This window comes from Eschrichtius robustus, chromosome 18 (genome assembly GCF_028021215.1).
Source record: "Eschrichtius robustus isolate mEscRob2 chromosome 18, mEscRob2.pri, whole genome shotgun sequence".
Lineage (NCBI taxonomy): Eukaryota > Metazoa > Chordata > Mammalia > Artiodactyla > Eschrichtiidae > Eschrichtius > Eschrichtius robustus.
In genome coordinates, this window is record NC_090841.1 from 17,054,101 (window position 1) to 17,072,181 (window position 18,081).

Consider the following 18,081-nt stretch of genomic DNA (forward strand, 5'->3'; position numbering starts at 1 on the left):
TTGTCTTTTTACTCTATGTTCTTAGATTTTGTTGGCCACCCCAACATGCTCCGTTTCTGCCTAGATAATGGAAATGATGGTATCTGTGGCGGATAGGCAGACTCTTTAAAGCTGTTTAAAAAGCAGACGCCTTTGGACTTTATTGGTTTCCTTACTTACTTTCCTTCAACCCCTTCTCCTTTCTCACTAGGATTGTGGATGGCACTAAGGTGAAGCCGTCAGTTAGGGAGATGTAAGTCTGGGGTGTACCACATACTCTGAAATGTCTAGCATTTAGCAGCTTGATGCCATACTTACAGAAGTCTCACAACAGACTGGGGTTTCAACAGGGATCTCTTTGTTCTGCTCTGCTATTACACTTCAACTCTCCATTTTATTTAGAAGCTAAATGGAAAGGAAACATGTTTAAAATGACTTTGCTCATTCTGCATTCTCCCTGAGTTACCCAGGACGAGGAAAACCGAACACTATTCACTGTCCGCCCTCAGTCCAACACGGCCTCACGTGTCCTTACTGAGGACGTGACCCTGTGACCTGACTCACTTACCATTCATAGATCACTGCTGTGCCTTGTAGTGCTTTTGGGATAACCAGTAGAAAAGAAGGCTAAAATACATTTAGATTAAGAGAGGGTGAAATAAATTTATAAAATTATGGTAAAATTGAAGTATTTTTAGGTTCTTAATATTTGAAAATCACATACCCTTATCTTTTTATACTTTAGCAGAACATTTTTAAAATCAAGGGTATAGCAAAATGAAACTGTAACTTTTTATGAAGAAAAGCATAGATGAAAGTGGAGAACATGCTTGAGATCTGTTAATTCAGTTTAGGGGATTTGAAACTCTCCCAATACTGAAGACAAATGCTGTCAAGAAAAAAAAGCATTTAATGTAGTGTTAAATAGTATTTTCATATGCAATTCTTTAAACATTTTTTCACCTCTACAAAATACCTTTAAGCAGGATATCATTTAGTAAATGGAATTGTTAAGGTAATTAGCTGCAGTCACATTGCTAAATTCAACAAGAGATACACAAAATCCAGAATATACTGTCTGGTGTTAAATTATATATGTTTAGATTCTGAGATTAACAGGAGGGGGACTACAAGTCATTCAGATAAAAGTTAATACTTAACAAGAATATTTAGGAAAGGGACTCAATCTAGTCCAATATTTGGCCACTTTCCTTATCAGAAAGTTCTTATTTGCATTTCACAGGTTGCTCATAAGGTAATAATCCTTTAGACTCTTGACCTTTAATACATTTTGGGGTATGAACCCTAGAGGGAGTTGGAAAGAAGCAGTTTGTTCCGTCTCCTCTTTTTGTCCTTAATCTCTCTGCCTCCATACTCTACGCCCTCATCCCAAAACCTAGTCACAAGCTTTGAAACCCATCAAAATTCAAGCTTAATATCTCATCTCTTGCAGGTTTTTTTTACATTTTAAGAAACAGGGCATATTAGTTGAATTAGTGAAATACTGCAGAATTTTTGTAAGCAAAGGGGACGGGGAGTACATTGGAGGGGAATATCATGTCTTTTAGGCCCTTTAGATCAATGGATGGATGACTGTAGGCTGGACAAATGACGTTCTCCAACAGTTTAATTTTCAGGTTAAGATCATTTTTTGTAATGTTCTTGTATGTGTCCCATTTGTCAACTGATTGAGTCATTATTTACCCTTATCAGTAAGCTTTGTCAATTTGGTGTACTGAAGGCTGAGACTCATTTGTCCTTTCAATACCCCGTCACCAGAAGAATAGCCACTTTGCCTTGTGTGTCATGAGCAAGTACCTCCCAGAAAGAGAGGTAAATAAATTCACAAGGACTGTATTTAGACATGCGGCGGATTATGGAACTGGTGTTGGATTGTATTTTCATTCTGTTTACTATAGCCGTTCTGGAAACTCTTATCACGGAAACAGTGGTGTGTCCTTTACTAGGTAGTTCAAAGATTTTACATCATTTTATGCAGTTGAATTCCAAGAGAGAAACTGTTCTCTCTTAACTGTCATCAACCTTTATTGGCTATGAGCTTTTGACAGTGACCTTTCTGTTCAAGTTTAGTCCTGTTTCTTTGTTTCTTGAGGGAGTAGAACCTGTCGTTTTTTTTTTTCATCTTTCATTTTTTGACCTGTATCCTTTCTAAGAGAGGGCTCTCTGTTGCCTGTTCTGAGTGATAAGTGACATTTTCATCTAATAAATATGGGGTTGGGATGATCATGGTGAAATACTAAGAGGATATATTTTGTTGATGGACTTTTTCTCCCCAAATAATCCCCCAACAGATTATTTCCTAGTGAATGATTATCTTCATCCTTTTTGTCACAAGTGTCTCTTTGATTTCTAACACAAGCTACAGCAGTATGCAAATGATTCTCAGATAAAATGATGTTGACAGTATTTCCTTAACAATTTGTGTAAAACCTATGCGTAATTTTCATTATTCTAACTTGACTTTTTTTCTCTCCATAAATAAAAATAATGCCTGATGTTTAGTTAAAGTAGATCCACTTTTGCTTGATTTTGTTAGTCTTGTTCCATCCTATTTCTTTTTAACACATTGTTTAGACTTGCCAACAACTCTTTACTGAGAATCTTTTTCTTTCCTAGGCTGATAAGTAGTTGCCAGAGAGGGTGGGGCAACATTAAGAGGAGTAATGTGAGTACTTTGTTCACTGTGGTTGATGCTTAAAGGACTTGCTTGTCCTTCTGATGTGCTAAGGCTCTGCCTGTACCATCCCCTCTTTGGATTAAGATGAGGTTGTATGGTGGGACTTAACAAGTACTAGGGCAAACATTTGATTCTTGTGTAACTTTAGCAAGCTTGAGAAAGATCAACAGAAAAACTATAGAAATGCAGGTGCATTCCCTAGGATACTAGGGGGGCTGAGAGCCAGAGGACCGCTTGGACACTCTAGTGGCCTGAAGGAATTCTTTCATCCTACAAGGCCAAGAAAGCTCGGCAACAATGGGGAAAAAAGATTTATCACTTATTTTACTTTCATGACTTTTTAAGTCTCCCCAGAAGTAGAAACCTGAATTTTTAAAGACCTACGTCAACTATAAATGAGCTGAGAGAAACAGAAGGCAAAAAAGCCACAGAGGATGTTAGTTTCCTCAGTAGTTATGAAATATTCCCCTTTCTCAGGATACATGACATAGCAACTGAGAAGCTTCTGAAGCACCATAGAAACCAGCTAGAAGGAATGCTTGTTTTAAGGTTAGGGTGGACAAATGAGGCTTTGTTGCTAGAGAGGTGCTGATAAATATTTAATTTATGTGACTCCTATCAAAAGAAACTGTAATACCTGTGTTGGGTTCTCTCAGGAAAAAGATGAATGGCCGATCTGCTTTAAAAATAGGAATCCGAGACCTTTTCAGTAACAACAGAGCTGCAGGAAAGATAAAGAATAGAATCCCATTGTATTTTCTCTCCATTTGAGGAAAGTCACTATTAAAATTGGATACGAAGTCACTTATATGCCTTGATTTTTGGAGAAATAAAAGTATCCTAATGATATAGCATTGTTTAGTGTTATGATGGGGTGCAAATGGGAAAATTAAAGAGAAAAGATACCACTTAGCCAACACTGTGTCCTATTTTCAAAATATTCCATGGAATAAATTCCTTCCTGAAGGTAATTTTCAGAATGACTCTATTCCTTGTTTATGGGGTCGTGCTACAAATCCTTTTCAAAATGGCTATCTCTTTTCTCCCATCATTTTTCAAAAACTTTGTTCTGTTAACATTTCTTTTTTTAGAATGCTCTACTACATGTGGACTTGGGTTTTTAGTGGGGAGGCTTAGAAGTGTGAAGGTTGAACTGGATAAATCTAACAAAGGGAGATAACAGGGAAGCAGCTGACTGAGTGTTGCTGACACTCTGTGCTCCTAGGAACATACCTGTAGCTGCAGATGCCTTGGTGCCTTCCTCTGAAACCTCAATCTTGGCCTTGTGGATTGCTTCAGAAACATAAACGCCATCTTGGCCTAATCCCAGGACATTAAAGTGTGATTGTTTATTTGCATTTTGATGCATTTAGTTGAAAGATTTGAGTACATTTTTAAAGAATGGACTTTACTTACCATCTCGTTCGTATGCTGCTTACTGTGTAGTTAGGAAGAGATTTGTTTGGAAAATTTTAAGGTACAATAATTTATGCAACTTTCAAAACCTCAAATTTGGTAAATTATCTAATAAATAACCCCTCTCAGATTAACATTCAGGGCTGTGCCCCATTTTTTTCAATAGTTAATTTTCAAAAATAATTTCTAGTTACTGTTGAAATCTTTCCTTTAGTATTTCTAAAATTTCGGTGGTATAAGAATTGCCATAGTATGTGTTAAAATGCAAATTCTGGAGCCCAGGAATCTGCACATTCAGCAAGCTTCTGAGATGATTTCCCTTGAATGCCTTCTTGGGCTGCATTTTAAGAGCCACTTTTAAATGACAGTCAGAGGTTTGTACTATGGGCCTTAAAAGGCAGTGTATAAAAAATGTCTCATGCCTCATGACTGCATTCTGTGTACTGAGTATATCAGTTATGCAATTATCTTGCCTTATTGGCTAGAATTTGCAAAGAAAATGAGAAGTTAGAACTATAATAGTTGTATGCCAACAATTTCAAAGATATTATAAGCTTAGCAAATAGGAATCTGAGTGATCCAAGCGTTAGAGGAATTGACAGGTTTTTGTAATTTAGCCATCAATAATTTTTAAACAACTCTCCACAGTGAAACGGTACTTGATAACACAAAGAATGAAAGTAAGAATCTTTAGAATGAGAAGAAACTTTAGAAATCATTCAGTCCAACCCTCTCATTTTAGAGTGAGCTGTGAAGTCATCTGAGGCCACACACTTGACAAGAGGTCCAGTCGGGCATATGCAGGTGTTCTGACAGCAGGTGCAGTGCCTATTTCCACCCCACCCTTCCATACAGACGCCACCACCTTGGAAAAGTGTGTTCTAGTCAACTGTAGCACGCACTGGAAAGGGAGCTGTGGCAAGAGTCTTAAAATAATCATTGTGATGGACATGTATTTTGAGGGGGCTTCTTTGTTTGATCTTAGACTAATATTTAAATTGTTTTGCATTTCTCATGCACATACAAGGGGATGGCCAATGAATGCTGTGAGAGAATAATACCAGTGGAGTACAGAATATGCAGCATTTCGTCCATCTTGTAAATAAGGCATACACAGGAAATTGTGAGTTGGCTGTGTTCACCGTACGGAACAGATACTTTGCAGCGTCAGTGAAGGGAACCAGACAAGGGCCAGAGGAAGAGAAAAATCAACGGAAACATTCACTTGCCATCACTTGTCCTAAAACCAGTGCAGAATCTGATTGATTGTAGCAGTTGGTCTTTTTCTGTAGGATCTTTTAGAAAAGAAACAAATTTCTCTACAATAACTAGCCTGTCTCACTAACTCATTGAGCAAACTGAAATGCAGTGCCCAGATCAGAATTGTGTGTATAAGGAATGGTTGATGGTCATGAGAAGCTTTTACTAATCTGTGACTTCGTTACTATCTAGTATGCCATCTGAACATTTAAAATAAATGTTAATGAAATGAGCAAAGGTTCTTTATCAGCTAGAATATAGTAAATGCGTTTGTGTTAGAGACCAGGCACCCTGGCACAATGTGAGAAATGGGGTCGACTGGTTGGTATGAATGAGTTTTTGGTTAGATGGGCTTGGCTCTTTGAATTTCTTGAAACTGCAACTGAGGTTTCATTTAAGTAGCTTTTTTCTCCATCATATTACAGGAGTGGTCCAATAACTGACATTTACATGTTTGCACAGACATAGGCTAAGACCCGTAGCCTGTCATGTCCCAGCATCCTCATCTCGCATACATTTTATCTCTGGTAAGAGTTAACATTTCAGAAGACCAATATTTGTGATCAAAATAAGGATTCAGGAGTCATCTGTGGGTTTGTGTTTTTCTTGCTTGATCTCGTATTACAGATCCCTATTTGCTTACTTTTGTTAAGTAGCTCTGGAAATGTTATGCTACTAATGAAATCAGCACAAAGGGATTCTCCTGGCTTTGGGCTCATCCTCTCCTGCAGTGTTGGCAGCTGCCTAGTGCCATTGACGGATGTACAACCTGTTTCCCCAAAATTTGTTCCCAAGGTTGCTTAAAGGTGCTATTCTATTAAAAAGGGTTCCATGAGTAATTACAATGGGAACTGCAAGTTGAATAGGTTTGTGCTTTTGTTTTTAACAGTGGACTTCTTAGAGCTGCTAATTTGCTAATGTTCATAGTGAATCTCCACAGGAGGGCTACAATATGTAGTGTTTAACCATGGAACTACCCACACTATCTCCTGTCTCCAAATTTACCAGGTTAGCATTCTACAAAACATACTTCGGGAAACTAGCCGCCTTCCCCCCCCACAATAAACTCTTCTGCTCCTATATTACGTTTCAATATCCAAAGCAAATGGGTAAAATTCTTCCTGCCCTCCCTGGCATACTCTCTTCTTCTTCCATAACATCTTCTATAAGTATTTCCATCTCATCTTTCCTCATTAGATTGTTAGTTCCCAGAAAGCAGAAGCTGTGTTATTCATTTTAAATATTTACTTTGCTCAACTAGCATAATAACGCTTGGTACACGTATGTGTTTAGTAAATGTTGGATGAATGCATACTCGACACTCCTCACACTGTACATTTGTTTCATTTCCCCGTAAAAACAACTGCCTTAATGTTCTTTAATCTGATTTCACTTGTAAGGAAATGTTGGTTGCTGTCCTTGGAATCACAGGGGCACAGCACAGAACGAGTCTTTGGCAAATCTCATCCAAAAGACTGTTTTAGTGTCCCTTCCCCTTTGTGAGTGGAGCCCGTCATTCTTTGTATGTGATTGGCCATCCTCTCAAAAGGCTTAAGAGTTTTGATAATATGACATTGTGTAAATGTAAGATTTGCAAAATATAGATTAGTAATCCTACATTTCATCCTCAGCTTCCCACAAAGCAGGACAAACATTATCATTTGCTGTGTCTTTTGTCTTCCCAGTTATTATCACTTACTATTGGCAACATTAATGGCTTTGAAAAAGTTATTGCCAGAATTTGCTTCTAGTTTATCTTTCTCATCGTCTTGTCACTTAGTTGTAGATGTCAAGTGTGTGTCACATAGCACCCAGCCCATCATATACAGAGGGAGTGCTGGAAAGAATCTGAAATGGCCTCTGAAAGTAGGTGGTTAGTTCCTTTCTCCATCCTTCTCCTCTAGCCCACTCCTCACGTCTTTCTTTCTCCCCACCCTCCCACCCAGCTCTGTTGAGATGTAATTGACATATGTAACATTGTGTACATTTAAGGTGTACAATGGTATTTTATGTATGTATATATCGCAAATAATATATCTGTACCCTTTGACCACCTTCATCCATTCTCCCCACCCTGGCAACCACCATTGTACACTCTGATTCTATGAGTTTAGGTTTTTCAGATTACACATATATGTGAGATCATACGGTATTTGTCTTCTCTCTCTGACTTAATTCACTTACCGTAATGCACTCAGGGTTTTTCTATAATGTTGCAAATGGCAGGATTTTCTTTTTTATGGCTGAATAATATTCTATTGCATATGTATGTACTGCAACTCCTTTATCCATTCACCTGTTGATAGACACTTAGCTTTTTTCCATGTCTTGGCTGTTATAAATAATACTACTGTGAACATCAGGGTGCAGATATCTCTGTGACACAGTGATTTAATTTCCTTTGGATATATACCCAGACGTGAAATTGCTGGATCATATGGTAGTTCTATTTGACTATTTTCCATAGTGGCTGCACCAATTTACATTCCTACCAACAGTGCACAAGGGATCCCTTTTCTCCACGTCCTTACCAACACTTGCTATTTTTTTCTTTTTGGCTGTGCCACACAACTTGTGGGATCTTAAGTTCCCCGACCAGGGATCGAACCTGCGCCCTCGACAGTGAAAGTGTGGAGTCCTAACCACTGGACCACCAGGGAATTCCCAACACTTGCTATTTCTTATCTTTTTGATAACAGCCGTTCTCACAGATGTGAGGTGATATCTCATTGTTTTGATGTGCATTTCCCTGATGATTAGCGACGTTGAGCACATTTTCATGTACCTGTTGGCCATTTGGATGTCTTTTTGGAAAAATGTCTATTCAGATCCTCTACCCATTTTTAAATTGGATGATGATGATGATTTGCTATTGAGTTGTATGAGTTCCTTAGACATTTTGGATATTAACCCCTTAACAGATATGTAGTTTGCAAGTATTTTCTCCCATTCAATAAGTTGCCTTTTCATTTTGTGAGTTATTTCTTTTGCTGTGAAGAAGCTTTTAGTTTGATGTAGTTTCACTTGTTTACTTTTGCTTTTGGTGTTTGTGCTTTTGGTGTCATATCCAAAAAATAATTGCCAAGACCAATTTCAAGGAGTTTTCCACTATGTTTTCTTCTAGGAGTTTTATGGTTTCAGACAGTTAAGTCTTTAATCCATTTTGAGTTAATTTTTGTGAGTGGTGTAAGATAGGGGTCCAGTTTCATTCTTTTGCATGTGAATATCCTGTTTTCCTAACACCATTTACTGAAGAGACTATCTTTTCCCCACTGAGTATTCTTGGCTTCCCTGTCAAATATTAGTTGACTCCATATGCATGGGTTTATTTCTGGGGTCTCAATTCTGGTCCATTTGTTTGTCTGTTTTTATGCCAGTACCATACTGTTTCAATTATTATAGCTTTGTAATATAGTTTGAAATCAGGACGTGTGACACCTTCATCTTTGTTCTTTCTCAGGATTACTTTGGCTATTCTGGGTCTTTTGTGGTTCCATACAAATTTTAGGATTGTTTTTTTCTGTTTCTGTGAAAAACACTGGAATTTTGATAGGGATTGCATTGAATCTGAGGATTGGTCTGGGTAGTATAGACATTTTAACAACATTAATTCTTCCAATCCATGAACACAGGATGTCTTTTCATTTATTTGTATCTTCTTCAATTTCTTTCAATAATGTGTTGTAGTTTTCAGTGTAGAGATTTTTCATTCCCTTGGTTAAATTCCTACGTACTTTACTGTTTTTGATGCAATTGTAAATGGGATTATTTTATCTCTTTTTCAGATAGTTCATTGTTAGTGTATAAAAAACACAACTCATATTTGTCTGTTGACTTTGTATGCTACAACTTTACTGAACTTATTGATTAGTTCTAACTAATTATATACCACCATTACAATATTAGAGAATCTGATTTTGATGATATATTTACTATTACCAGTGATTTTTACACATTCATACGTTTTACAATGTTAATTGGCATTCTTTTATTTTAGCTGAAAGAATGTCCTTTAGCATATCTTGTAAGGCAGGTCTATTGGTGATGAATTCCCTCAGCTTTTGTTTGCTTGGGAAAGTCTTTGTCTCTCCATACGTGAAGGACAGTTTTGCCAGTATAGTATTCTTTTTTTTTTTTTTTTTTTTTTGGCTGTGTTGGGTCTTCGTTTCTGTGCGAGGGCTTTCTCTAGTTGTGGCAAGCGGGGGCCACTCTTCATCGCGGTGCGCGGGCCTCTCACTATCACGGCCTCTCTTGTTGTGGAGCACAGGCTCCAGACGCACAGGCTCAGTAGTTGTGGCTCACGGGCCTAGTTGCTCCGCAGCATGTGGGATCTTCCCAGACCAGGGCTCGAACCCATGTCCCCTGCATTAGCAGGCAGATTCTCAACCACTGCACCACTGGGGAAGCCCCAGTATAGTATTCTTGGTTAACAGTTTTTTCTTTCAATATTTTGAATGTGTCATCCCACTCTCTCCTGGCCTGCAAAGTTTCTGTTGAGAAACCCACTGATTGTCTTATGGGGGTTCCCTTGTATGTAACTTGTTTCTTCTCTCTCGCTGCTTTCAAAATTCTTTTGTCTTTGACTTTTGGCAATTTAATTATAATGTGTTTTAGTGTAGCCCTTTTCATGTTCAACCTATTTGGGGTCATTGGGCCCTCATGAATCTGGATGCCCATTTATTTATGTTTCCAAGTTTGGGAAGTTTTCAGCCAATATTGTTTTAAATACACTTTCTATCCCTTTCTCTTTCTCTTCTCCTCCTGGGATTCCCATAATATATATATTGTTTCTTTTGATGGATGTCCCCAGCTCCCATAGGCTTTCTTCACTCTTTTGTTCTTTTTGCTCCTCTGACTAGATAATTTCAAATGACTTATCTTCTGGTTCACCGATTTTTTTTCCTCTGCTTGGTCAAGTCTGCTATTGAAGCTCTCTTAATCTTCAGTGCAGTCATTATATTCTTACGCTTTAGGATTTCTGTTTTGTTTTTTTGATGGTTTCTATTTCTTTGCTGAACTTGTTACTGATTTGTGCACTGTTTTCCTAATTTTGTTTGTCTGTGCATTCTTGTAGTTTTCTGAACTTCTTTAAGAGGATTACTCAGAGTTCTTTGTTAGACAGTTAACAGATCTCCATTTTTTTAGGGTAGTTATTGGAGCTTTATTTATTTCTTTTGGTGGTTTCATGTTTTTCTGATTCTTCATGATCCTTCATTCCTTGCATTAATATCTATGTATTTAAGTAAGCAGTCTCCTCTTCCAGACTTCACAGGTTTGCTTTGGCAGGGAAAGACCTTCACCAGTCGGCTGGCAGCAGTCATGGGCAAGTAAGGCTCTCTATCAGGGTCTCTGTTTGAGCAAGGCTACTGCATATGCTCTGAGGTTGCAGGGGTTGCTGCTGGCTGGGTTACTTGGTTGGGTGGGTCTGCTGGCTGGACTGTGCGTTCAAGTGGGGCCACTGTGGGGGCTCCCTGTTCAGGTGGGGCTTCTGGCTATGTTTTATGGTTGGGTTGGGCCACTAGCTCTGTAATCACCTCTGGTTGGGTGAGGTTGCAGGCTGTGTTCCCTGGCAGGATGGTGCACTGATTGGATACCATGATTGGGCAGTTATGGGCTGGGCTCTGCAATCATTCCTGGTCAGGTGGGGTCTCAGGCCGTATTTTCCAACTGGGTGGTGCTGTTGGCTGGGCTCTGTGCCAAGTGCAGTGACAGGCCGGGATCTGGCTTGGTTGTACCATGGGTTGGGCTCCAAGGCCGTCCAGAGTCACTGATCAGGCTCCCTGGTTGTATGGTGTCAGGGGCTATGCTCAACAGTTGGGCAGGCCATCTGGCTTGGCTCTTTGCCCAAGCAGGGCTGTAGGATAGGCTTCCTGGCTATCTGGGTTCTCTGGCCAGGCTTCCTGGATGAGCAGGACTTGAGGCTATGCTTGGCAGTTGGGTTGGGCTGTGAATTTGCTTTCCTGCCTGGGTGGGTTGGGAGTATGGCCCTTTGACTGGAGACCCAAATCACAGAACTGTCAACTGAGCCCTCTGGCCAGATGGGGCCACTGGCTTGGCTCTGCAGATGGGCACTGCTGCTGGCTGGGGTCTTTGCTCAGGTGCCACTGCAATATGGTCTATTAAGGTTTGAGTGCCGATTGCTGTAAGCTTTGCCCCTCTTCTCCATCTCTTATCTGATTCCCTGAGATCAGAGACCTGAGAGGGCCTACCAGGATGTGTTCTGCAACACTGAATGTCTACCTTGGGCTCTCTTTTCCCACTGGAGAAACCACAGACCTAGTGCTTTGTCAGCCTGGAGGAGGGGTGATGTGGTCAGAGTGTAGCCATTCCTCTTAGCTTTCTAATGTGGTCCTTCTCAGTCTCTGTGTTTCAGAGGGGTGCTTCAGCCTCACCCCCTGGTGGGAGTATTTCCACAATGGTGACTTGTCTATGGTTAGTTGCTAGTTGGTCTTCTTGAGAAAGGGACTGAAGTCGGGAATGACCTGTATTGCCATCTTGATGACCTACTGCAGCTCTGCCCAGTCATCTGGTATGGCATAAGTTAACTTCAGTACACAACCAAACAACTGTGGGTGGTTTCCTCATTCACATCATAGTAACAGGGAACTTGCACTTCTTCATGAGCAGAGATTGAAAACTATTCACTTATAAAAGTCAAGAATAAGACAGTTTTTTCAAAGTTTCAAGTTGGTGCACAAGGAGTATTTCTTGGATTAGGAAGCATGGGTTGGTATCAAAGCCTGCTGATCCTATAGGAAGTGGGATTGCTCAAAAAGGGTATCTCTAGCTGATGTCTTTAGTGTAAGTGAAACTGGAATTATTCTTAAAAGCTTCATAACATGTAGTGTCAAGGTTGTCTGGGAGGAAAATTATACCCTGGTCTCAGTTGGGCCTTGAAATGATATCAAGCAAGTTCTTCATGCAGCCAAAAAAGGATCTGATGCCATGAAAGGAGAGATGAGTGACTTTTAAATGGAGAAGGGGAACTTGAGTAAAATGATTCTGGGCTTTGGAACCAAATGGAAAGAAAAAGCCAAATGTTCCCTGTGGTTGTTTAGTTTCCATCAATAGCACAAAACTGTTTGCAACCCTTTGTTAATTGTAAGATGGGAGGCCGGCATTTTCTGATCATTTACTCTCTGACGAGCTCTCTGCTGATGCTTTGCTATATGATAAAGAATTTCATTTCCGCAAGTAAGATGTGAGGTGGGTGGTGGATACCCCATTCAGGCATGATACGACGATTTGTTAGAGAGATTCAGTGGCCATGTCTCCAGAATTAAGTCAACAGCTTACTCGGGCACAGAAGTGACTCATCTTTTGATTATGTTTAAAGAACAGCATTGGAAAGCAATATTTTAGTTGGCAAACTCTATCTGTAAAAGGCCAGATATTAAATATTTTAGCCATTGCAGACCATGTGGCGTCTGTTGCAACATCTCAATTCTGCCATTATAGCAGGAAAGCAACCACGGATGATTTGTAAATGAATGGGAGTGGCTGCGTTTCAATAAAACTTTATTTATAAAAAGAGGTGGTGGGCCATCATATGGTGACCCCTGCATTAGAGGAACAGAACTTTATGGGAGAAGATTGTAAGGTAGAGGTGTTTTATCTGTAGGAAACATGCATGCAAGCTTCCCACTTAGCGCATGGTAACTGCTTGATAATTATTTAACAAGCCAGATCCATGAGCCTATATTTCTGCTGATTGGAGCAAATATAAGTAGGCTTTAACTGCATTATAAAGCAAGAGGTTAGGTATTTTAAAAGGTTCTTTTTAAAGCTAGGCTGCTTGTTAGGTCTTATCAAAGGAGCTATGGGCCTCAGAAGTCTTTACCTGTAGGGGAGCTGCACGATGTGGGTTGAGCTCAGTCCTGTTTGAGGACATAGAACTGACTGCATTTTAGGATGCACTTCTAAGACATAAAGGCAGAGAGGTTTGAGAACCAGGAAGAAGCAGTGAGTCACAGTGATTACTTGAATGTAGTGGTGTGGAAGAAAAGGTCGGAACGGCCCCAAAGTTTTGAACTAGGATGATCAAAACAGGAATGTCATAGCTGAGCTCCAGAGCCACAAAAAGATACTGTGATTGGATTCTGCAGGTTATTAAAGACAGAGTGCACTCAAGTTCTTCATCCCTTGCTCTTTCCTTGCTTCTCATCCTTTTGCTCTAATCTTCCTCTTTTCCTGGCAGTGCTAGATTATGTCTGTGTCACCAGGCAAAATTTCTGGTAGAGTCATTCAATGAAGTCAACAGTATTTACTGGATATCCACTGTGTGCCAAGCATTGTTGGGGCACTGTACCCAAACTGGACTATCACCTTGCTTATCTCTTTGCTTGTTTCGGCAATGAGTTCAGAGCTGGTGGATTATAAACAATCTAGAATAGATCCTTCCTCCTGTGTTTTATTTGATGTGCCATCTAACTGGTCACATCTAATGCCCAAGCTGAGACTTCTCTTGTGGACCAAACTCCCATGTTTTTCTGTGATTGCTTAAAGAAATCTGAGCAAGCCTTTAGAAAACTTATCTGTGCTGTGAGGTTCTAGCATTCAAAACAGAGATTTCACAAGCTCATCAGGCAAGGAAAACATCAAGGCCAATGGCTATGCCTGCTCCAGTGTCATCTTCGTATAGATAATTTACCATCCAGAGCAGAAATGAACCTGAGCCTTTGGAGTTGGCAATAGTTTAGCCAGTGGTCTCCTGAGAGGATTCTGGAAGATAAGGTTCTGGCATTCCACTCTCTTGTAACATTAGATGTAAGTCTGTCAGACCATAACGTGAATACAGATCCTATTGATTAGGAGTAGCTTGTCTACTGCAAGCCAAGAAATTGAATATAGACTCTGGGAGGGAGGACATTTTAAGGCAAGATTGTAGATGGATGAGTAATTTGAAGAAAGGAAGTCGGATGGATGAGGGTAAGTTCCGAGGTTAGCTCATTAGAAGAGGACAGAGAGGTACAGGAAGGGTGGGAGGGGAGGTAGAAACAGAGTGACCGTGAGGCCAGCAGGACAGCAGGAAGTCAGAACGAAGGGCTCTGTTGCACCAATGTCTCTGCCATCTCCTAGTCATGCCGGGCAGAGGAGGGGAGTTGTATTGTGTCCTGTGGTCACTGACTTTACTCTGAAGGTGGCATCCGAAAACGGTGCTTAGAGGTGGTCTCAAGAAACACCCCCTCCTCAACAAAGTCCAACCCAAATCTGTTATCTGAAGCAACAAATTCTTATATAAAGCAAAACATTCTTTTAAATTCTTTTAAACGATGTTAACTCTGGCTGTTTACCTCTGAAGGCTCTGTAGATGAGAATCCCTTAATCAGTGCATGATTACTGATTAAAAACTGCCCTAAACACAATGCTAATAAGCTTGGAAGAAGAACTGGTGTTACCTGAAATTCCTTTCAAGTTAGCTTTGAGTGGGTCGAAGAGATCGGTAACTCCCCAGGAATATAAAATGTTTTTCAAGTTGAAATGATTTTGGATCCTAAACCTAAAAAACAAAAACAAACCGTCAACTTTCACTTAAAATTCTCACTCAGTGGACGTTCATACACATCACATGACAACCAAACCCCCTCACCTGAAAGTCAGGGATCTCCAGGCTCATTTCCAGCTTCATCTGTCATTGCTCCTTCCCAGACCCCCGACCCCCTGACTAATCTGACCACACAGCACTCTCTCCCAGCTCTGGACCTTTGCTTCTGCTGTTTTTTTCCAGGTCTCCCTTGAGACCTTTCCTCTAAGCTCAGTTCAATTGTTACCCCTCCTCTTCCCCAGCTGTTTTGTAACGGTCAGTTCTTAAGGCCCCTTTATACACTTTGTTTGTTCTACTCTTCCGATGTATAGAACATTCTGCTTCCTGTTACTGTTATTTATGATACTGTAAACTATTTGAGAAGAGAGGCTGGTCAATTTTTAGTTCCTCATAATAATTAATATTTAATGAGTGCTTACCATGTGCTAGGCACTACAACAAGTACTTTAGGTGTGTTCTCTCATTTCATCTTCACGTAACTATGTTATTATTATCCTCATTTTACAGATGAGAAAACTGAGGCTTAAAGAGTTTAAGAAGCCGGCCCAAGAGGACGTCCTGAGTACTTGATGGAGCTCAACTCAGATGAGGCTGAGCACGGAGCCTGTGCTCTTGGCGTCTACACTTCACTACCTCGCATCCCGGGTGGCTTCTCACACAGTAGGTGCAGAAAAGAAGTTGTTGACTAACTGCCAATTGATAGAGTGTCTCATTTAATGTGTTTATCTTTGATACAACATATTTTTATGTTTGCTGTGTGCAACGTGGGTCTTTGGTTTTCCTAGCAAGTCCCGAGAGCGGGAAGAATCAGCATGCCAACTTCCTCATGTTTCTTCAAGGGCAAGGCATTTAAAACTTTAACGTTGAAGGAGCCTTTAAACCTACGGCTGACATTATTTTTCTTTGAGAATAAAAAAGTTCAAAATGGAATTTAGATGGTCATTTCCATAAACCATGTGGAACTTGCAGGAGAATAAAAATACTGCACAATATCAAAGTTCTTCACTGCCATACAAGACAATGTAACCAATATTTTAAACAAAGGAATCAGATTTTCTCATATATGTGTGTTTTGAATCTGTTCAATAGTTTCAAAAAAAGGCACAAGCTTTCTCTAAGTATGCTGATAGTTCTCAAAAAAATTTTGGATCACCTTTTCTGAAATTTTCTTCCTTAAACTGCATTCTTTTGAGAACTCTCAATGCTGAAACACAGTGGTTAAGAACATGAACTTGGGAATCCAGTGCCGGAGTCTGAGAGCTGGCTCAGCCTCTTACTACCTGAGGGACCCAGGGCAAGTTACTTTGCCTCTCTTTGCCTCAGTTTCCTTGCTTGTGAAATGAGCCTAATACTAGTGCTTAGTTCTTAACTTTGTGAATATTAAATGAAACAGTCCTTGTAAAGTCCTCAGAACAACGCCCAGTGAAGCTCATGCACTTTATTGTTACCACTGTGGTTTTATTGTTTTGCAGTGATATTGAGCAAGAGCCAAGGCACATTTGAAGCCAAGTATGGAGGTTATGGTAGGTGATAAAACTGGGTAATATCATTTTTAGTACCTAAAGACAATAGTAAAAGCGAGGTATGACTATGAAAGACGACAGTGATTTGTTTTTTGCATGGCTACGAAGGCCAGTCCAGAAGAAATGCTACAAAAATATGTTGAGTTAAAAAAAATACCCTTTACCAAAACCAGACAAGGATATCACAAGAAAACGACAGACCGGTGTCCTTTATGAATATAGACGTAAAAATCCTCAACAAAATACTAGCAAATTGAATCCAGCAACATATAAATCCCCCACGAGCAAGTGGGATTTATCCCAGAAATGCAAGGTGGGTTCAACATATGAAAATCAATCAAGGTAAAACACCATATTAATGAAATAATGGACAAGGGCCACGTGATCATTTCAAGAGATGCAGAAAAAGCATTTGACAAAATCTAGAATTCTTTCATAAAATCAAAAACCACTCAACAAACTTAGGATAGAAGGGAACTTCTTCAACCTCAAAATGGGCATTTATAAAACTCCCACAGCTAGCATCATCCTTAACGGTGAAAGACTGAATGCTTTCCCCCTAGATCAGGAACAAGATAAGGATGTTCACCACTTCTATTTAACACTGTACTGAAGGGTGTGCAGGGCGATTATGCAAGAAAAAGAAAGCAAATGCATCCAGAATCAGAAGAAAGAAGTAAACGTATATCTATTCACAGATGACTTGGTCTTGTATATAGAAAATCCTAAGGAATACGCACACACACACACACACAGAAGAAACTATTAGAACTAATAGGTGAGTTCATCAAAGTGGCAGGTTACAAGATCAAGATACAAAAATCAACTGTGTTTCTTTATACTAGCAATGAACAATCTGAAAATGAAATCCCATTTACAATAGCATCAAAAAGGAATAAAATACTTAGAAATAAATTTAATGAAAGAAGTGCAAGACTTGTACACTGAAAACTACAAAACATTGTTGGAAGAAACTAAACAAAATCTAAATAAAATGAAACACATCTTGTGTTCATGGGTTGAAACTCCTAATGTTGTTATAAAGCAATTATTCCCCAAATTAATCTATAGATTCAACAAAATCCTTACCAAATTCTAGCTGTTTATTTGGCAGAAACTGATAAGCTGATCCTAAAATTCATATGGAAATGCATGGGACCCAGAATAGCCAAAACAATCTTAAAAAAGAAAAAGTTGAAGGACTCACACTTGCTGATTTCTAAACATATTAAAAAGCTATAGTAATCAGTCAAGAGTGTGTGTGGTACTGGCAAAAGTATAGATATTTGTGCCTATGGAATAAAATTGAAAGTCTAGAAATAAACCTATACACTTATGGCCAATTGATTTTGACAAAGGCGCCAAGAAAATTCAATGGGAAGAAAGAATAGGCTTTTCGATAAATGGCTCTGAAACAACTGGAGAGCCACATGCAAAGGATGATGTTGGACCTCTACTTCATCCCATACCCAAAATTAATTCAAAATGGATCAAAGACCTAAATATAAGAGTGAAAACTAGAAAACTCTTAGAGAAAACATAGACATAGATCTATGTGACCTTGGTTAAGCAGTGGTTTCTTAGGTATGACACCAAAAAAAACCACAAGAAACAACAACAAAAATAGATTAAACTTCATCAAAATAAAAACATTTGTGCTC

At 39.5% G+C, this 18,081-nt stretch overlaps 2 protein-coding genes across 3 annotated transcripts in view; one reads left to right on the top strand and one right to left on the bottom strand.

Annotated features, from left to right (window-relative positions):
* INTS6 (integrator complex subunit 6) overlaps positions 1-18,081 on the top strand; it is a 109,435-nt gene that overhangs the window by 88,197 nt on the left and 3,157 nt on the right. Inside the window, exon 19 of one of the 2 annotated variants that reach the window (XR_011071000.1) lies at positions 15,405-15,561. The gene's annotated coding sequence lies outside the window, so the exon portion shown is untranslated. The remainder of the gene's footprint in view (positions 1-15,404; positions 15,562-18,081) is intronic. The other variant, XR_011070999.1, reaches the window with a different exon arrangement.
* Positions 825-18,081, bottom strand: part of SERPINE3 (serpin family E member 3) — a 30,189-nt gene continuing 12,932 nt past the window's right edge. Inside the window, exons 5-8 of the mRNA XM_068526644.1 lie at positions 14,752-14,852; positions 3,911-3,997; positions 3,315-3,398; positions 825-868 (exon numbers count right to left, since the gene is read on the bottom strand). Of these exons, the coding sequence (XP_068382745.1) occupies positions 825-868; positions 3,315-3,398; positions 3,911-3,997; positions 14,752-14,852 (316 nt within the window). The remainder of the gene's footprint in view (positions 869-3,314; positions 3,399-3,910; positions 3,998-14,751; positions 14,853-18,081) is intronic.